The 17,094-nt window shown below is 50.4% G+C and overlaps 1 protein-coding gene across 5 annotated transcripts in view; it reads left to right on the forward strand.

Annotated features, from left to right (window-relative positions):
- The window catches only part of LOC129831194 (brain-specific angiogenesis inhibitor 1-associated protein 2-like), a 184,097-nt gene that overhangs the window by 38,044 nt on the left and 128,959 nt on the right, over positions 1-17,094 (forward strand). For all 5 annotated transcript variants that reach the window (XM_055894310.1, XM_055894317.1, XM_055894325.1 and 2 more), the window contains exon 2: positions 11,680-11,755. In XM_055894310.1, coding sequence (XP_055750285.1) covers positions 11,680-11,755 — 76 coding nt within the window. The remainder of the gene's footprint in view (positions 1-11,679; positions 11,756-17,094) is intronic.

Below are 17,094 nucleotides of genomic sequence, written 5' to 3' on the forward strand. Positions count from 1 at the left end.
ACACTCTCAGAGCCCCCAGCTGTCACACAGCCATGTTGTCAACCCAGTAGTCTAGTCTGACTGGTCCACCAGACACTCTCAGAGCCCCCAGCTGTCACACAGCCATGTTGACATTCTCAACCCAGTTATTATGTACTTATGGTTTTGTGTCGGGGTCAGGAGTTGGTCACCTGTTTCTCTGCCAATCACGTCATGACGCTTTAGTGGATGTTTTTTAAGGAGATCTGAATCCTGTCTTTAATATGTTACACAGTACAGCAGGAAATGGTGGTAGGGAGACGGACGGGTGGTGGGGGAGACGGGGGAGACAGGTTAGGGGAGTCGGTGGTGGGGGGGGGGGAGACCATGTCTTCTCTCTAGGAGGGTGGGAAACCTCCACCTCTTTGTGTCCCACATCTGTGCCTTCTCTCTGGGAGCATGTGTATGTCATTGTGGGAGCCAACATGCAATACTGCTGACCTGCTGTACTGTAGTGGACTCTGCTGTGCTGGACTGTAGTGGACTCTGCTTTATGTAATCATCCTACCAGTCAACAACACTCTACCACTGTTTACAAAGCTGTGTGTGTGTCAGCTCCTCTCGCAATGGCTTACATAAGAACAGAGACAGAAAGAGGACAGAGACAGAAAGAGGACAGAGACAGAAAGAGGACAGAGACAGAAAGAGGACAGAGACAGAAAGAGGACAGAGACAGAAAGAGGGCAGAGACAGAAAGAGGGCAGAGACAGAAAGAGGGCAGAGACAGAAAGAGGGCAGAGACAGAAAGAGGGCAGAGACAGAAAGAGGGCAGAGACAGAAAGAGGGCAGAGACAGAAAGAGGGCAGAGACAGAAAGAGGGCAGAGACAGAAAGAGGACAGAGACAGAAAGAGGACAGAGACAGAAAGAGGACAGAGACAGAAAGAGGACAGAGACAGAAAGAGGACAGAGACAGAAAGAGGACAGAGACAGAAAGAGGACAGAGACAGAAAGAGGACAGAGACAGAAAGAGGACAGAGACAGAAAGAGGACAGAGACAGAAAGAGGACAGAGACAGAAAGAGGACAGAGACAGAAAGAGGACAGAGACAGAAAGAGGACAGAGACAGAAAGAGGACAGAGACAGAAAGAGGACAGAGACAGAAAGAGGACAGAGACAGAAAGAGGACAGAGACAGAAAGAGGACAGAGACAGAAAGAGGACAGAGACAGAAAGAGGACAGAGACAGAAACAGACAGAAAGAGGACAGAGACAGAAACAGACAGAAAGAGGACCGAGACAGAAACAGACAGAAAGAGGACCGAGACAGAAACAGAAAGAAAGAGGACCGAGACAGAAACAGAAAGAAAGAGGACCGAGACAGAAACAGACAGAAAGAGGACAGAGACAGAAACAGAAAGAAAGAGGACCGAGACAGAAACAGAAAGAAAGAGGACCGAGACAGAAAGAAAGAGGACCGAGACAGAAACAGAAAGAAAGAGGACAGAGACAGAAACAGAAAGAAAGAGGACAGAGAGAGGAATAAACATGAGCAGGTACCCCGTGGGTTGTGTTGTGGTTAAACTTCCTCAGAGGGGAACTGTGTGTGTATCACTACATGTCAGTCATTTGGAGGGACAGGAGTACGTTGTTTTACATGTCAGTTGTGATTGTGAGGTGATTTCCCCAGGTCATAATCAGCTGGTGGCAACGTACTGGAATCACTTATTTTCATGTCATTATAAACTCAGCAAAAAAAGAAACGTCCTCTCACTGTCAACTGCGTTTATTTTCAGCAAACTTAACATGTGTAAATATTTGTATGAACATAACAAGATTCAACAACTGAGACATAAACTGTCCACAGTCATGTGACTAACAGAAATGGAATAATGTGTCCCTGAACAAAGGGGGGGATCAAAATCAAAAGTAACAGTCAGTATCTGGTGTGGCCACCAGCTGCATTAAGTACTGCAGTTCATCTCCTCCTCATGGACTGCACCAGATTTGCCCGTTCTTGCTGTGAGATGTTACCCCACTCTTCCACCAAGGCACCTGCAAGTTCCCTGACATTTCTGTGGGGAATTCCCCTAGCCCTCACCCTCCGATCCAACAGGTCCCAGACGAGCTCAATGGGATTGAGATCCGGGTTCTTCGCTGGCCACGGCAGAACACTGACATTCCTGTCTTGCAGGAAATCACGCACAGAACGAGTAGTATGTCTGGTGGCATTGTCATGCTGGAGGGTCATGTCAGGATGAGCCTGCAGGAAGGGTACCACATGAGGGAGGAGGATGTCTTCCCTGTAACGCACAGCGTTGAGATTGCCTGCAATGACAACAAGCTCAGTCCGATGATGCTGTGAAACACCGCCCCAGACCATGACGGACCCTCTACCTCCAAATCAATCCCGCTCCAGAGTACAGGCCTCGGTGTAACGCTCATTCCTTCGACGATAAACGCGAATCCGGCCATCACCCCTGGTAAGACAATACCGCGACTCATCAGTGAAGAGCACTTTTTGCCAGTCCTGTCTGGTCCAGCGACGGTGGGTTTGTGCCCATAGGCGACGTTGTTTCTGGTGATGTCTGGTGAGGACCTGCCTTACAACAGGCCTACAAGCCCTCAGTCCAGCCTCTCTCAGCCTATTGCGGACAGTCTGAGCACTGATGGAGGGATTGTGCGTTCCTGATGTAACTTGGGCAGTTGTTGTTGCCATCCTGTACCTGTCCCGCAGGTGTGATGTTTGGATGTACCGATCCTGTGCAGGTGTTGTTACACGTGGTCTGCCACTGCGAGGACGATCAGCTGTCCATCCTGTCTCCCTGTAGCACTGTCTTAGGTGTCTCACAGTACGGACATTGCAATTATTTCCCCTGGCCACATCTGCAGTCCTCATGCCTCCTTGCAGCATGTCTAAGGCACGTTCACGCAGATGAGCAGGGACCCTGGGCATCTTTCTTTTGGTGTCTTTCTTTCAGTTCCCGACAATATCAAGCAACTTTGCACAGTCATTGAAGAAGTGGGACAAAATACCACAGGCCACAATCAGCTCTATGTGAAGGAGATGAGTCGCGCTGCATGAGGCAGATCCTAGTCACACCAGATACTGGTTTTCTGATCCCCCTGCTTTTTTAAAGGGATCTGTGACCAAGAGATGCATTTCTGTAATTCTCAGAAAGTATTATTATTCCATCTCTGTGTTCTACCTGCATCATTATCATTCCATCTCTGTGTTCTACCTGCATCATTATCATTCCATCTCTGTGTTCTACCTGCATCATTATCATTCCATCTCTGTGTTCTACCTGCATCATTATCATTCCATCTCTGTGTTCTACCTGCATCATTATCATTCCATCTCTGTGTTCTACCTGCATCATTATCATTCCATCTCTGTGTTCTACCTGCATCATTATCATTCCATCTCTGTGTTCTACCTGCAGTATTATTATTCCATCTCTGTGTTCTACCTGCAGTATTATTATTCCATCTCTGTGTTCTACCTATAGCATTATTATTCCATCTCTGTTCTACCTGCATCATTATCATTCCATCTCTGTGTTCTACCTGCATCATTATCATTCCATCTCTGTGTTCTACCTGCATCATTATCATTCCATCTCTGTGTTCTACCTGCATCATTATCATTCCATCTCTGTGTTCTACCTGCAGTATTATTATTCCATCTCTGTGTTCTACCTGCAGTATTATTATTCCATCTCTGTGTTCTACCTGCAGTATTATTATTCCATCTCTGTGTTCTACCTATAGCATTATTATTCCATCTCTGTGTTCTACCTGCAGTATTATTATTCCATCTCTGTGTTCTACCTATAGCATTATTATTCAATCTCTGTGTTCTACCTGCATCATTATCATTCCATCTCTGTGTTCTACCTGCATCATTATCATTCCATCTCTGTGTTCTACCTGCATCATTATCATTCCATCTCTGTGTTCTACCTGCAGTATTATTATTCCATCTCTGTGTTCTACCTGCATCATTATCATTCCATCTCTGTGTTCTACCTGCAGTATTATTATTCCATCTCTGTGTTCTACCTGCATCATTATCATTCCATCTCTGTGTTCTACCTGCATCATTATCATTCCATCTCTGTGTTCTACCTGCAGTATTATTATTCCATCTCTGTGTTCTACCTGCAGTATTATTATTCCATCTGTGTTCTAACTGCAGTATTATTATTCCATCTCTGTTCTACCTGCAGTATTATAATTCCATCTCTGTGTTCTACCTGCATCATTATCATTCCATCTCTGTGTTCTACCTGCAGTATTATTATTCCATCTCTGTGTTCTACCTGCATCATTATCATTCCATCTCTGTGTTCTACCTGCAGTATTATTATTCAATCTCTGTGTTCTACCTGCAGTATTATTATTCCATCTCTGTGTTCTACCTGCAGTATTATTATTCCATCTGTGTTCTAACTGCAGTATTATTATTCCATCTCTGTTCTACCTGCAGTATTATAATTCCCTGCTTGCATAGAATAACAATAACCTTGATCTACCTGTGAGGAGGATCCTTTACCTTACTGTAACATCTAGATGTCTCTGTCTACCTGAGACAATTATCATTCCCTGCTTACATGGAAAATATCTACCTGTAAGATGGTCCCCAGTCCCTTTCCTGAACACCTCTGTTTTCTGCATGGAAGCCATCTAAGCCTGCCTCTAGCTCTCCTTTGCATTGAATACATCACCCTTCATCTATCTGTGAAGAAACTGTACTGTTAGATCTAGTGCTCTCAGGCAGGGCTGTGTTTCAGTAGCAGCGGTCCTGTTAGATCTAGTGCTCTCAGCAGGGCTGTGTTTCAGTAGCAGCGGTCCTGTTAGATCTAGTGCTCTCAGGCAGGGCTGTGTTTCAGTAGCAGCGGTCCTGTTAGATCTAGTGCTCTCAGGCAGGGCTGTGTTTCAGTAGCAGCGGTCCTGTTAGATCTAGTGCTCTCAGGCAGGGCTGTGTTTCAGTAGCAGCGGTCCTGTTAGATCTAGTGCTCTCAGGCAGGGCTGTGTTTCAGTAGCAGCGGTCCTGTTAGATCTAGTGCTCTCAGGCAGGGCTGTGTTTCAGTAGCAGCGGTCCTGTTAGATCTAGTGCTCTCAGGCAGGGCTGTGTTTCAGTAGCAGCGGTCCTGTTAGATCTAGTGCTCTCAGGCAGGGCTGTGTTTCAGTAGCAGCGGTCCTGTTAGATCTAGTGCTCTCAGCAGGGCTGTGTTTCAGTAGCAGCGGTCCTGTTAGATCTCGTGCTCTCAGGCAGGGCTGTGTTTCAGTAGCAGCGGTCCTGTTAGATCTAGTGCTCTCAGGCAGGGCTGTGTTTCAGTAGCAGTGATACTGTTAGATCTAGTGCTCTCAGCAGGGCTGTGTTTCAGTAGCAGCGGTCCTGTTAGATCTAGTGCTCTCAGCAGGGCTGTGTTTCAGTAGCAGCGGTCCTGTTAGATCTAGTGCTCTCAGCAGGGCTGTGTTTCAGTAGCAGCGGTCCTGTTAGATCTAGTGTTCTCAGGCAGGGCTGTGTTTCAGTAGCAGCGGTCCTGTTAGATCTAGTGTTCTCAGGCAGGGCTGTGTTTCAGTAGCAGCGGTCCTGTTAGATCTAGTGCTCTCAGGCAGGGCTGTGTTTCAGTAGCAGCGGTCCTGTTAGATCTAGTGCTCTCAGCAGGGCTGTGTTTCAGTAGCAGCGGTCCTGTTAGATCTAGTGCTCTCAGCAGGGCTGTGTTTCAGTAGCAGCGGTCCTGTTAGATCTAGTGCTCTCAGCAGGGCTGTGTTTCAGTAGCAGCGGTCCTGTTAGATCTAGTGCTCTCAGCAGGGCTGTGTTTCAGTAGCAGCGGTCCTGTTAGATCTAGTGCTCTCAGCAGGGCTGTGTTTCAGTAGCAGCGGTCCTGTTAGATCTAGTGCTCTCAGGCAGGGCTGTGTTTCAGTAGCAGCGGTCCTGTTAGATCTAATGCTCTCAGGCAGGGCTGTGTTTCAGTAGCAGCGGTCCTGTTAGATCTAGTGCTCTCAGCAGGGCTGTGTTTCAGTAGCAGCGGTCCTGTTAGATCTAGTGCTCTCAGGCAGGGCTGTGTTTCAGTAGCAGCGGTCCTGTTAGATCTAGTGCTCTCAGGCAGGGCTGTGTTTCAGTAGCAGCGGTCCTGTTAGATCTAGTGCTCTCAGGCAGGGCTGTGTTTCAGTAGCAGCGGTCCTGTTAGATCTAGTGCTCTCAGGCAGGGCTGTGTTTCAGTAGCAGCGGTCCTGTTAGATCTAGTGCTCTCAGGCAGGGCTGTGTTTCAGTAGCAGCGGTCCTGTTAGATCTAGTGCTCTCAGGCAGGGCTGTGTTTCAGTAGCAGCGGTCCTGTTAGATCTAGTGCTCTCAGGCAGGGCTGTGTTTCAGTAGCAGCGGTCCTGTTAGATCTAGTGCTCTCAGCAGGGCTGTGTTTCAGTAGCAGCAGTCCTGTTAGATCTAGTGCTCTCAGCAGGGCTGTGTTTCAGTAGCAGCGGTCCTGTTAGATCTAGTGCTCTCAGCAGGGCTGTGTTTCAGTAGCAGCGGTCCTGTTAGATCTAGTGCTCTCAGGCAGGGCTGTGTTTCAGTAGCAGCGGTCCTGTTAGATCTAGTGCTCTCAGGCAGGGCTGTGTTTCAGTAGCAGCGGTAGTTATCTTCCTATCTCATCTACTTCATGTGTTCTGTATAAGCACTTTGTGAAAAATGGTATTATAAAATCGGTTAGATTGATACTCACGCTGACGCTGTGTGCGTGCGTGCGTGCACCTGTCTACGTGCGTGCGTGCACCTGTCTACGTGCGCAAGTGTCTGTTTGTGTCACGATCGTCCATGGGAGAGAGATAGGACCAAGGCGCAGCGTGTAAATAATGCATCTTCTCTTTATTTAGGAGATGAACTAACGAAGCAAAACAACAAATCGAAGACCGTGAAACCAAAACCGACTAAATGCAAACATGCAAACTTGACACAGACCTTGACACAGACTAAGACAATGACAAAATCAATGACCCCACAAACACATGATGCCTATGGCCGCCTAAAATATGGCTCCCAATCAGAGACAAATGAAAGACACCTGTCTCTGATTGAGAAACCACTCAGGCAACCATAGACATACCTAGAAACCCTCACTAAACCATAGACATACCTAGACATACTCACTCAACACAAAACCACACACACAAAACCCAACAACCCCTTAACCATATAACCACCCAAACACCAACCTCCCCCCATGTCACACCCTGACCTAACAAACATAATAACGGAAACAAAGATAACTAAGGCCAGGGTGTGACATAACCCCCCCCTTAAGGTGCGAACACCGGACGCACCAACACAAAGTCTAGGGGAGGATCCGGGGTAGGCCTTAATATGGCGGCGGCTCGGGTGCAGGACGTGGCCCCCACTCCACCATAGTCGATCTCCGCTTCGGTGTCTCTGGTAGATCCTGGCTGAATGGCGGTTTCAGCCGATCATGGCTGGCGGGCGACTCTGGCTGATCATGGCTGGCGGGCGACTCTGGCTGATCATGGCTGGCGGGCGACTAATGGCTCGTGGCAGACGGATGGCTCAGATGGCGCTGGGCTAACGGATGGCTCAGATGGCGCTGGGTAGACTGGCAGCTCTGACGGCTCGGGGTAGACTGGCAGCTCTGACGGCTCGGGGTAGACTGGCAGCTCTGACGGCTCGGGGTAGACTGGCAGCTCTGACGGCTCGGGGCAGACTGGCAGCTCTGACGGCTCGGGGTAGACTGGCAGCTCTGACGGCTCGGGGCAGACTGGCAGCTCTGACGGCTCGGGGCAGACTGGCAGCTCGGGGCAGACTGGCAGCTCGGGGCAGACTGGCAGCTCGGGGCAGACTGGCAGCTCGGGGCAGACTGGCAGCTCTGACGGCTCGGGGCAGACTGGCAGCTCTGACGGCTCGGGGCAGACTGGCAGCTCGGCCGGCTGAGACGCACTATAGGCCTGGTACGTGGTGCCGGAACTGGTGGTACCGGGCTAGGGACACGCACCTGAAGGCTAGTGCGGGGAGAAGGAACAGGGCATACTGGACCCTGGATACGCACATTAGGCCTAGTGCGTGGTGCCGGAACTGGTGGTACCGGGCTGGGGCCACACATCTCAGGGCTAGTGCGGGGAGCAGCAACAGGACACACTGGGCTCTCAAAGCGCACTATAGGCCTAGTGCGTGGTACCGGCACAGGTGGTACCGGGATGAGGACACGCACCTCAGGGCGAGTGCGGGGAGAAGCAACAATGCGAACAGGGCTCTGGAGACACCCTGGAATCCTGGGGCGTGGTGCCGGAACTGGTGGTACTGGGCTGGGGCGGAAAGGTGTTACAGGAGGTGTAGGACTAGGAATGCACACAGGAGGCCTGGTTCGTGGGACTGTCATTCCCAGACGGTTAGCACGCAACTCAGGACGAGCATGGAGAACTGACTCAGGTAACATCACCTCCCGCACACGCTCTGTCGGGTGGATGTCGTGCCTCACGCACCAACACAGCAGGTCCCTCTTTTCACTCTCCTCCAAACTCCTCATTAACTCCTTAACAGTCTCTGTATCCTTCCCATTGCTCACCTCCAGTATCTGCACAACGCGCTCTGGCTCCCTCCTTTCACGCTGCTTGGTCCTGAGTGGTTGGGTCATTCTGTCACGATCGTCCATGGGAGAGAGATAGGACCAAGGCGCAGCGTGTAAATAATGCATCTTCTCTTTATTTAGGAGATGAACTAACGAAGCAAAACAACAAATCGAAGACCGTGAAACCAAAACCGACTAAATGCAAACATGCAAACTTGACACAGACCTTGACACAGACTAAGACAATGACAAAATCAATGACCCCACAAACACATGATGCCTATGGCCGCCTAAAATATGGCTCCCAATCAGAGACAAATGAAAGACACCTGTCTCTGATTGAGAAACCACTCAGGCAACCATAGACATACCTAGAAACCCTCACTAAACCATAGACATACCTAGACATACTCACTCAACACAAAACCACACACACAAAACCCAACAACCCCTTAACCATATAACCACCCAAACACCAACCTCCCCCCATGTCACACCCTGACCTAACAAACATAATAACGGAAACAAAGATAACTAAGGCCAGGGTGTGACAGTTTGCTGCAGATGCTGATAACGCTGAGCCACCACTCCTGGCCCTGTGCACTGTTTTGCTCCGTCCCGCTAAGTCTCTCTCCTCCGGTCCGTTCCCCCTCAGGGCCAGACCCAGTTTTACTAAACGTTCAGAAAGTTTGTCATAACCAGGAAGGTGACCTCTGGTGTCAGCCAATCAGTGTCCAGGGAGGGAGTTAGTGGACCTGAAGAGCGACTGCCCTGCCCTTGGTTTAACAGGATACACAGTGATGTAGGGAACCACACATGACTTGCCAAACTGGAGTGGTTTACACATTATGGTGTGCAGATAGTGAAGGATTTTTCACCCTGGAGCACATTGTTACCATGGCAGGGTTTTATAATTGGAGAACTACAGCAGAGTAAGGTACTATGGACCTGCCAGCAGTATGGACAAGGACTGAGGAAGCAGGGGGGGCTGCTTGGAGGAGCTGCCTTTACACACCTGTCAGACTGGGACTAGACTAATTGGAAGAAACTCTGGAAGGAGGATGAGAGGGAGGAAGAGGAGGAGGAGGTGTGGATGGGAGATGTCAAGCCTGTTCCGTGTTTATAGTAATGGTTGCATTGTCATTGTAGAGAGAAGACCGGGCATGTTATTCTGTATATATAGTGGACGTTGTTATTCCTGATCCACACACACCTCTGTTTCCGTCACAGGAGGTTGTTGGCATCTTAATTGGGGAGGATGGGCTCGTTGTAATGGCTGGAGATGAATGAGTGGAATGGAATTCCATTTGGTTGATGCCATCCCATGTACTCCATTCCAGCTGTCCTTCTCTCAGCAGCCTCCACTGTGCTTTCCATGTAATACTATGCAGAAAGACCACAGCATTATTTCAGTCCTCTGCAGTCTCTCTCTCTCAGTCCACCTACATAATCAATGGCCCTCCCTCCCTCCCTCTCCTCCATATTCCTCTCCTCCCCTGCTACAGTCATTGACCCCCTCCCTCCTCTCCTCCATATTCCTCTCCTCCCTGCTACAGTCATTGACCCCCTCCCTCCCTCTCCTCCATATTCCTCTCCTCCCCTGCTACAGTCATTGACCCCCTCCCTCCTCTCCTCCATATTCCTCTCCTCCCCTGCTACAGTCATTGACCCCCTCCCTCCTCTCCTCCATATTCCTCTCCTCCCCTGCTACAGTCATTGACCCCCTCCCTCCTCTCCTCCATATTCCTCTCCTCCCCTGCTACAGTCATTGACCCCCTCCCTCCCTCTCCTCCATATTCCTCTCCTCCCCTGCTACAGTCATTGACCCCCTCCCTCCTCTCCTCCATATTCCTCTCCTCCCCTGCTACAGTCATTGACCCCCTCCCTCCTCTCCTCCATATTCCTCTCCTCCCTGCTAGTCATTGACCCCCTCCCTCCCTCTCCTCCATATTCCTCTCCTCCCCTGCTACAGTCATTGACCCCCTCCCTCCCTCTCCTCCCCTGCCACAGTCATTGACCCCCCCCCTCTCCTCCATATTCCTCTCCTCCCTGCTACAGTCATTGACCCCCTCCCCCCCTCTCCTCCCCTGCTACAGTCATTGACCCCCTCCCTCCCTCTCCTCCCTGCTACAGTCATTGACCCCCTCCCTCCCTCTCCTCCATATTCCTCTCCTCCCTGCTACAGTCATTGACCCCTCCCTCCCTCTCCTCCCTGCTACAGTCATTGACCCCCTCCCTCCCTCTCCTCCCTGCTACAGTCATTGACCCCCTCCCTCCCTCTCCTCCATATTCCTCTCCTCCCTGCTACAGTCATTGACCCCCTCCCTCCTCTCCTCCATATTCCTCTCCTCCCTGCTACAGTCATTGACCCCCTCCCTCCTCTCCTCCATATTCCTCTCCTCCCCTGCTACAGTCATTGACCCCCTCCCTCCCTCTCCTCCCCTGCCACAGTCATTGACCCCCCCCCCCCTCTCCTCCATATTCCTCTCCTCCCTGCTACAGTCATTGACCCCCTCCCCCCCTCTCCTCCCCTGCTACAGTCATTGACCCCCTCCCTCCCTCTCCTCCCTGCTACAGTCATTGACCCCCTCCTCCTCTCCTCCCTGCTACAGTCATTGACCCCCTCCTCCTCTCCTCCCTGCTACAGTCATTGACCCCCTCCCTCCTCTCCTCCCTGCTACAGTCATTGACCCCCTCCCTCCTCTCCTCCATATTCCTCTCCTCCCTGCTACAGTCATTGACCCCTCCCACCCTCTCCTCCATATTCCTCTCCTCCCTGCTACAGTCATTGACCCCTCCCTCCCTCTCCTCCATATTCCTCTCCTCCCTGCTACAGTCATTGACCCCCTCCCTCCTCTCCTCCCTGCTACAGTCATTGATAACAGAACATGTTGAAAAGCACTGTAGGTGGACTATTGATTCAACATGGTTATTCTAGAAATTGAGAAGTGCTGTGTTGTATGTGTGTGGGCAAGCGCACGCGTGTGTAGGCAAGCAAGTGTGTGTGTGTTTGTGTGTGTGTTTGTGTGTGTGTGTGTGTGTGTGTGTGTGTGTGTCCACTCTTTATGGCCACTAGTAGTATGTCAGTTGTACTGTTATTGTCTGTTTCTCCTCTAACTCCCCTCCCTTCTCTCTCTTTCAGTCCATCATGGAACAGTTCAACCCCTGCTTGCGGAACTTCGTTGCCATGGGGAAAAGCTATGAGAAGGCCCTATCCAGTGAGTGTTCTATTCTTCCTCTCCTCTAATTTGTTTCTGTGGCCTGTTATTCTCCTCTCTCCTCTGTTTGTTGTCTGTTCTTCACCTCTCTTTCTCCTGCTCTCACTCTCTCCTCTCCTTCCACTCCTCTCTCTCTCCTCTCCTTCCACTCCTCTCTCTCTCCTCTCCTCCCACTCCTCTCCCTCTCCTCTCCAGGTCTAGGCAGCCAGTCACCAGCCTCCTGCTCTCACTCTCTCCTCTCCTCCCACTCCTCTCCCTCTCCTCTCCAGGCCTAGGCAGCCAGTCACCAGCCTCCTGCTCCCACTCTCTCCTCCCACTCCTCTCCCTGTCCTCTCCAGGCCTAGGCAGCCAGTCACCAGCCTCCTGCTCTCTCCTCTCCTCCCACTCCTCTCCCTCTCCACTCCAGGCCTAGGCAGCCAGTCACCAGCCTCCTGCTCTCACTCTCTCCTCTCCTCCCACTCCTCTCCCTCTCCTCTCCAGGTCTAGGCAGCCAGTCACCAGCCTCCTGCTCCCACTCTCTCCTCCCACTCCTCTCCCTCTCCTCTCCAGGTCTAGGCAGCCAGTCACCAGCCTCCTGCTCTCACACTCTCCTCTCCTCCCACTCCTCTCCCTCTCCTCTCCAGGTCTAGGCAGCCAGCCTCCTGCTCCCAGTCTCCTTTGTGCCGTCTCATTTAAAGAAAGAGATGATATTTCTCATCCTGACACTGTAGCAGTCCCACAGCCAGTCTTATCATCTGGTCTGCAGCCCCTGGCACAGCCTTAGGAGGGAGTGTGTTTCCCAAATGGTATCCTATTCCCTACATAGTGCACTACTTTAGACCAGAGGGAATAGGGTGTTGTTTGGGACTCACACAGAGAGGTGTGTTTCAGAGCAGAACAGCAGTACAATCGACGGCTGGGTCCTAATCAGAGCAGAGATGGAGCACTGTGTACCTCTGGTGGAGTGAAAGACAGTTCACTATAATAGATCTGATAGACAATGGAAGTGGGTGTGTGTGTGTTTGCTCACTCTTTGGTTTTACTAAAGAGGCAAAGGAGTTTAGGAGAGCAGACGAGTACAGATGACCTTACCACACAGAGGACAGAAGGTAGTTGACTTGCTCAGACATCTCTCACTTTGTACCGTAGGTCAGGTCTGTCAACACCCCAATACACACCACTGACACAATAACACAGTACCTGACAGAAGAGTCTAGCACTGACTCCTCAACACTGATTATATCCAGATAACTTGGTGGGATAATAATCCATGAAGGAGTCTGCCCTCTGCAGTGGGATAACAATCCATGAAGGAGTCTGCCCTCTGTAGTGGGATAATAATCCATGAAGGAGTCTGCCCTCTGCAGTGGGATAATAATCCATGAAGTGATTCTGCCCTCTGCAGTGGGATAAGAATCCATGAAGGAGTCTGCCCTCTGCAGTGGGATAATAATCCATGAAGGAGTCTGCCCTCTGCAGTGGGATAATAATCCATGAAGGCGCCTACCCTCTGCAGTGGGATAAGAATCCATGAAGGAGTCTGCCCTCTGCAGTGGGATAATAATCCACGAAGGAGTCTGCCCTCTGCAGTGAGTTAATAATCCATGAAGGAGTCTGCCCTCTGCAGTGGGATAATAATCCATGAAGGAGTCTGCCCTCTGCAGTGGGATAATAATCCATGAAGGAGTCTGCCCTCTGCAGTGGGATAATAATCCATGAAGGAGTCTGCCCTCTGCAGTGGGATAATAATCCATGAAGGAGTCTGCCCTCTGCAGTGGGATAATAATCCATGAAGGAGTCTGCCCTCTGCAGTGGGATAATAATCCATGAAGGAGTCTGCCCTCTGTAGTGAGATAATAATCCATGAAGAAGTCTGCCCTCTGCAGTGGGATAATAATCCATGATGGAGTCTGCCCTCTGCAGTGGGATAATAATCCATGAAGGAGTCTGCCCTCTGCAGTGGGATAATAATCCATGAAGGAGTCTGCCCTCTGCAGTGGGATAATAATCCATGAAGGAGTCTGCCCTCTGCAGTGGGATAATAATCCATGAAGGAGTCTGCCCTCTGCAGTGGGATAATAATCCATGAAGGAGTCTGCCCTCTGGAGTGAGATAATAATCCATGAAGGAGTCTGCCCTCTGCAGTGGGATAATAATCCATGAAGGAGTCTGCCCTCTGCAGTGGGATAATAATCCATGAAGGAGTCTGCCCTCTGGAGTGAGATAATAATCCATGAAGGAGTCTGCCCTCTGCAGTGGGATAATAATCCATGAAGGAGTCTGCCCTCTGCAGTGGGATAATAATCCATGAAGGAGTCTGCCCTCTGCAGTGGGATAATAATCCATGAAGGAGTCTGCCCTCTGGAGTGAGATAATAATCCATGAAGGAGTCTGCCCTCTGCAGTGGGTTGGTGGGTCAGGGGGATGTAGCTCCCCCTCTGAGTGGCTGATCCCCCCCCCCCCCCCCCACCCCCCTCACCCCATGCCAGTTTATCTGTTCCTGGTAGGCTGGACAGGTCTAATAGGGAGACCTGGAGGATTGGCCCTGGCCAGTTAGGCCATTAAGAGGTGAGTGAAGAGGAGGGGGCGTGGGTGGACACATGCTGTAAATCCATATGGTTGTGTTCGTCAGTAGTAAGTAACTAAGGTTTAGTCTGAGCCTCAACGGCCCATAGGGCAGGAGCCTGTCTTGTTTTTGTAATGTGAGGCAGCTTGATGTACAGGTTCACCCCCTGGAAAGGACTCGTCTGTTGGCTGGGGCTTTTTGGAATCCATTTGTAATTCTGCATGTCAAGGGAGTTGCGTCCTAACCCTGAGGTAGATGGTGTCCTCTCTCTATGCTAATGTGTTGGGAGTGGTGAATCACTACCCTGTCTGACCCTCTTCATTATGTTGGTCCTGTCTGACCCTTCTCTCCCCCACCCGCTGTCTGCTGCCCAGTCATAGACCCTAATCCTCTGGTCTGTCTCTCTTCATTACGTTGGTCCTGTCTGTCCCTCTTCATTATGTTGGTCCTGTCTGACCCTTCTCTCCCCCACCCGCTGTCTGCTGCCCAGTCATAGACCCTAATCCTCTGGTCTGTCTCTCTTCATTACGTTGGTCCTGTCTGTCCCTCTTCATTATGTTGGTCCTGTCTGTCCCTCTTCATTATGTTGGTCCTGTCTGACCCTTCTCTCCCCCACCCGCTGTCTGCTGCCCAGTCATAGACCCTAATCCTCTGGTCTGTCCCTCTTCATTACGTTGGTCCTGTCTGTCCCTCTTCATTATGTTGGTCCTGTCTGTCCCTCTTCATTACGTTGGTCCTGTCTGTCCCTCTTCATTATGTTGGTCCTGTCTGACCCTTCTCTCCCCCACCCACTGTCTGCTGCCCAGTCATAGACCCTAATCCTCTGGTCTGTCCCTCATCATTACGTTGGTCCTGTCTGTCCCTCTTCATTACGTTGGTCCTGTCTGTCCCTCTTCATTACGTTGGTCCTGTCTGTCTCTCTTCATTACGTTGGTCCTGTCTGTCCCTCTTCATTACGTTGGTCCTGTCTGTCCCTCTTCATTATGTTGGTCCTGTCTGTCCCTCTTCATTACGTTGGTCCTGTCTGTCCCTCATCATTACGTTGGTCCTGTCTGTCCCTCTTCATTACGTTGGTCCTGTCTGTCCCTTTTCATTACGTTGGTCCTGTCTGTCCCTCTTCATTATGTTGGTCCTGTCTGTCCCTCTTCATTACGTTGGTCCTGTCTGTCCCTCTTCATTATGTTGGTCCTGTCTGTCCCTCTTCATTACGTTGGTCCTGTCTGTTCCTCTTCATTATGTTGGTCCTGTCTGTCCCTCTTCATTACGTTGGTCCTGTCTGTCCCTCTTCATTACGTTGGTCCTGTCTGTCCCTCATCATTACGTTGGTCCTGTCTGTCCCTCTTCATTACGTTGGTCCTGTCTGTCCCTTTTCATTACGTTGGTCCTGTCTGTCCCTCTTCATTATGTTGGTCCTGTCTGTCCCTCTTCATTACGTTGGTCCTGTCTGTCCCTCTTCATTATGTTGGTCCTGTCTGTCCCTCTTCATTACGTTGGTCCTGTCTGTTCCTCTTCATTATGTTGGTCCTGTCTGTCCCTCTTCATTACGTTGGTCCTGTCTGTCCCTCTTCATTACGTTGGTCCTGTCTGTCCCTCTTCATTACGTTGGTCCTGTCTGTCCCTCTTCATTACGTTGGTCCTGTCTGTCCCTCTTCATTATGTTGGTCCTGTCTGTCCCTCTTCATTACGTTGGACCTGTCTGTCCCTCTTAATTATGTTGGTCCTGTCTGTCCCTCTTAATTATGTTGGTCCTGTCTGTCCCTCATCATTACGTTGGTCCTGTCTGTCCCTCTTCATTATGTTGGTCCTGTCTGTCCCTCTTCATTACGTTGGTCCTGTCTGTCCCTCTTCATTATGTTGGTCCTGTCTGTCCCTCTTCATTACGTTGGTGCTGTCTGTCCCTCTTCATTACGTTGGACCTGTCTGTCCCTCTTCATTACGTTGGTCCTATCTGTCCCTCTTCATTACGTTGGTCCTGTCTGTCCCTCTTCATTACATTTATATCAACACGCCCACATAATCAGACTAAGCATTTCAATGGCAAAAGGAGGCACAAGGAAATAAAGTATTAAATATACATTTTTTATTGTCATGAAATAAACAGAGAGATGTATTAGACATACAGTGATGATTAAGAAATCAAATGAAAAAGACTACATGGGGACTTTTAAACTAGAAAAGACCAGTTACTAATCAATCACCTTTAGAGATTAAAATAACCTACTCAATCCTCATCTTATCTCCATTCTACTGTCAATCAATACAGCCAATACAACCCACTGCTCCAGCTCTTACACAAGGCAGGCTGGAACAACCCACTGCTCCAGCTCTTACACAAGGCAGGCTGGAACAACCCACTGCTCCAGCTCTTACACAAGGCAGGCTGGAACAACCCACTGCTCCAGCTCTTACACAAGGCAGGCTGGAACAACCCACTGCTCCAGCTCTTACACAAGGCAGGCTGGAACAACCCACGGCTCCAGCTCTTACACAAGGCAGGCTGGAACAACCCACTGCTCCAGCTCTTACACAAGGCAGGCTGGAACAACCCACTGCTCCAGCTCTTACACAAGGCAGGCTGGAACAACCCACTGCTCCAGCTCTTACACAAGGCAGGCTGGAACAACCCACTGCTCCAGCTCTTACACAAGGCAGGCTGGAACAACCCACTGCTCCAGCTCTTACACAAGGCAGGCTGGAACAAGTCTTCTAATCTAGAACAACAGCCATCTGAACCCAGATTCCCCTACCAGCTGTGCTGGGCTGGATATGACAAGTGAGGAGTTGTACAGGTGGG

The sequence above is a fragment of the Salvelinus fontinalis genome, chromosome 2 (assembly GCF_029448725.1).
Source record: "Salvelinus fontinalis isolate EN_2023a chromosome 2, ASM2944872v1, whole genome shotgun sequence".
NCBI lineage: Eukaryota > Metazoa > Chordata > Actinopteri > Salmoniformes > Salmonidae > Salvelinus > Salvelinus fontinalis.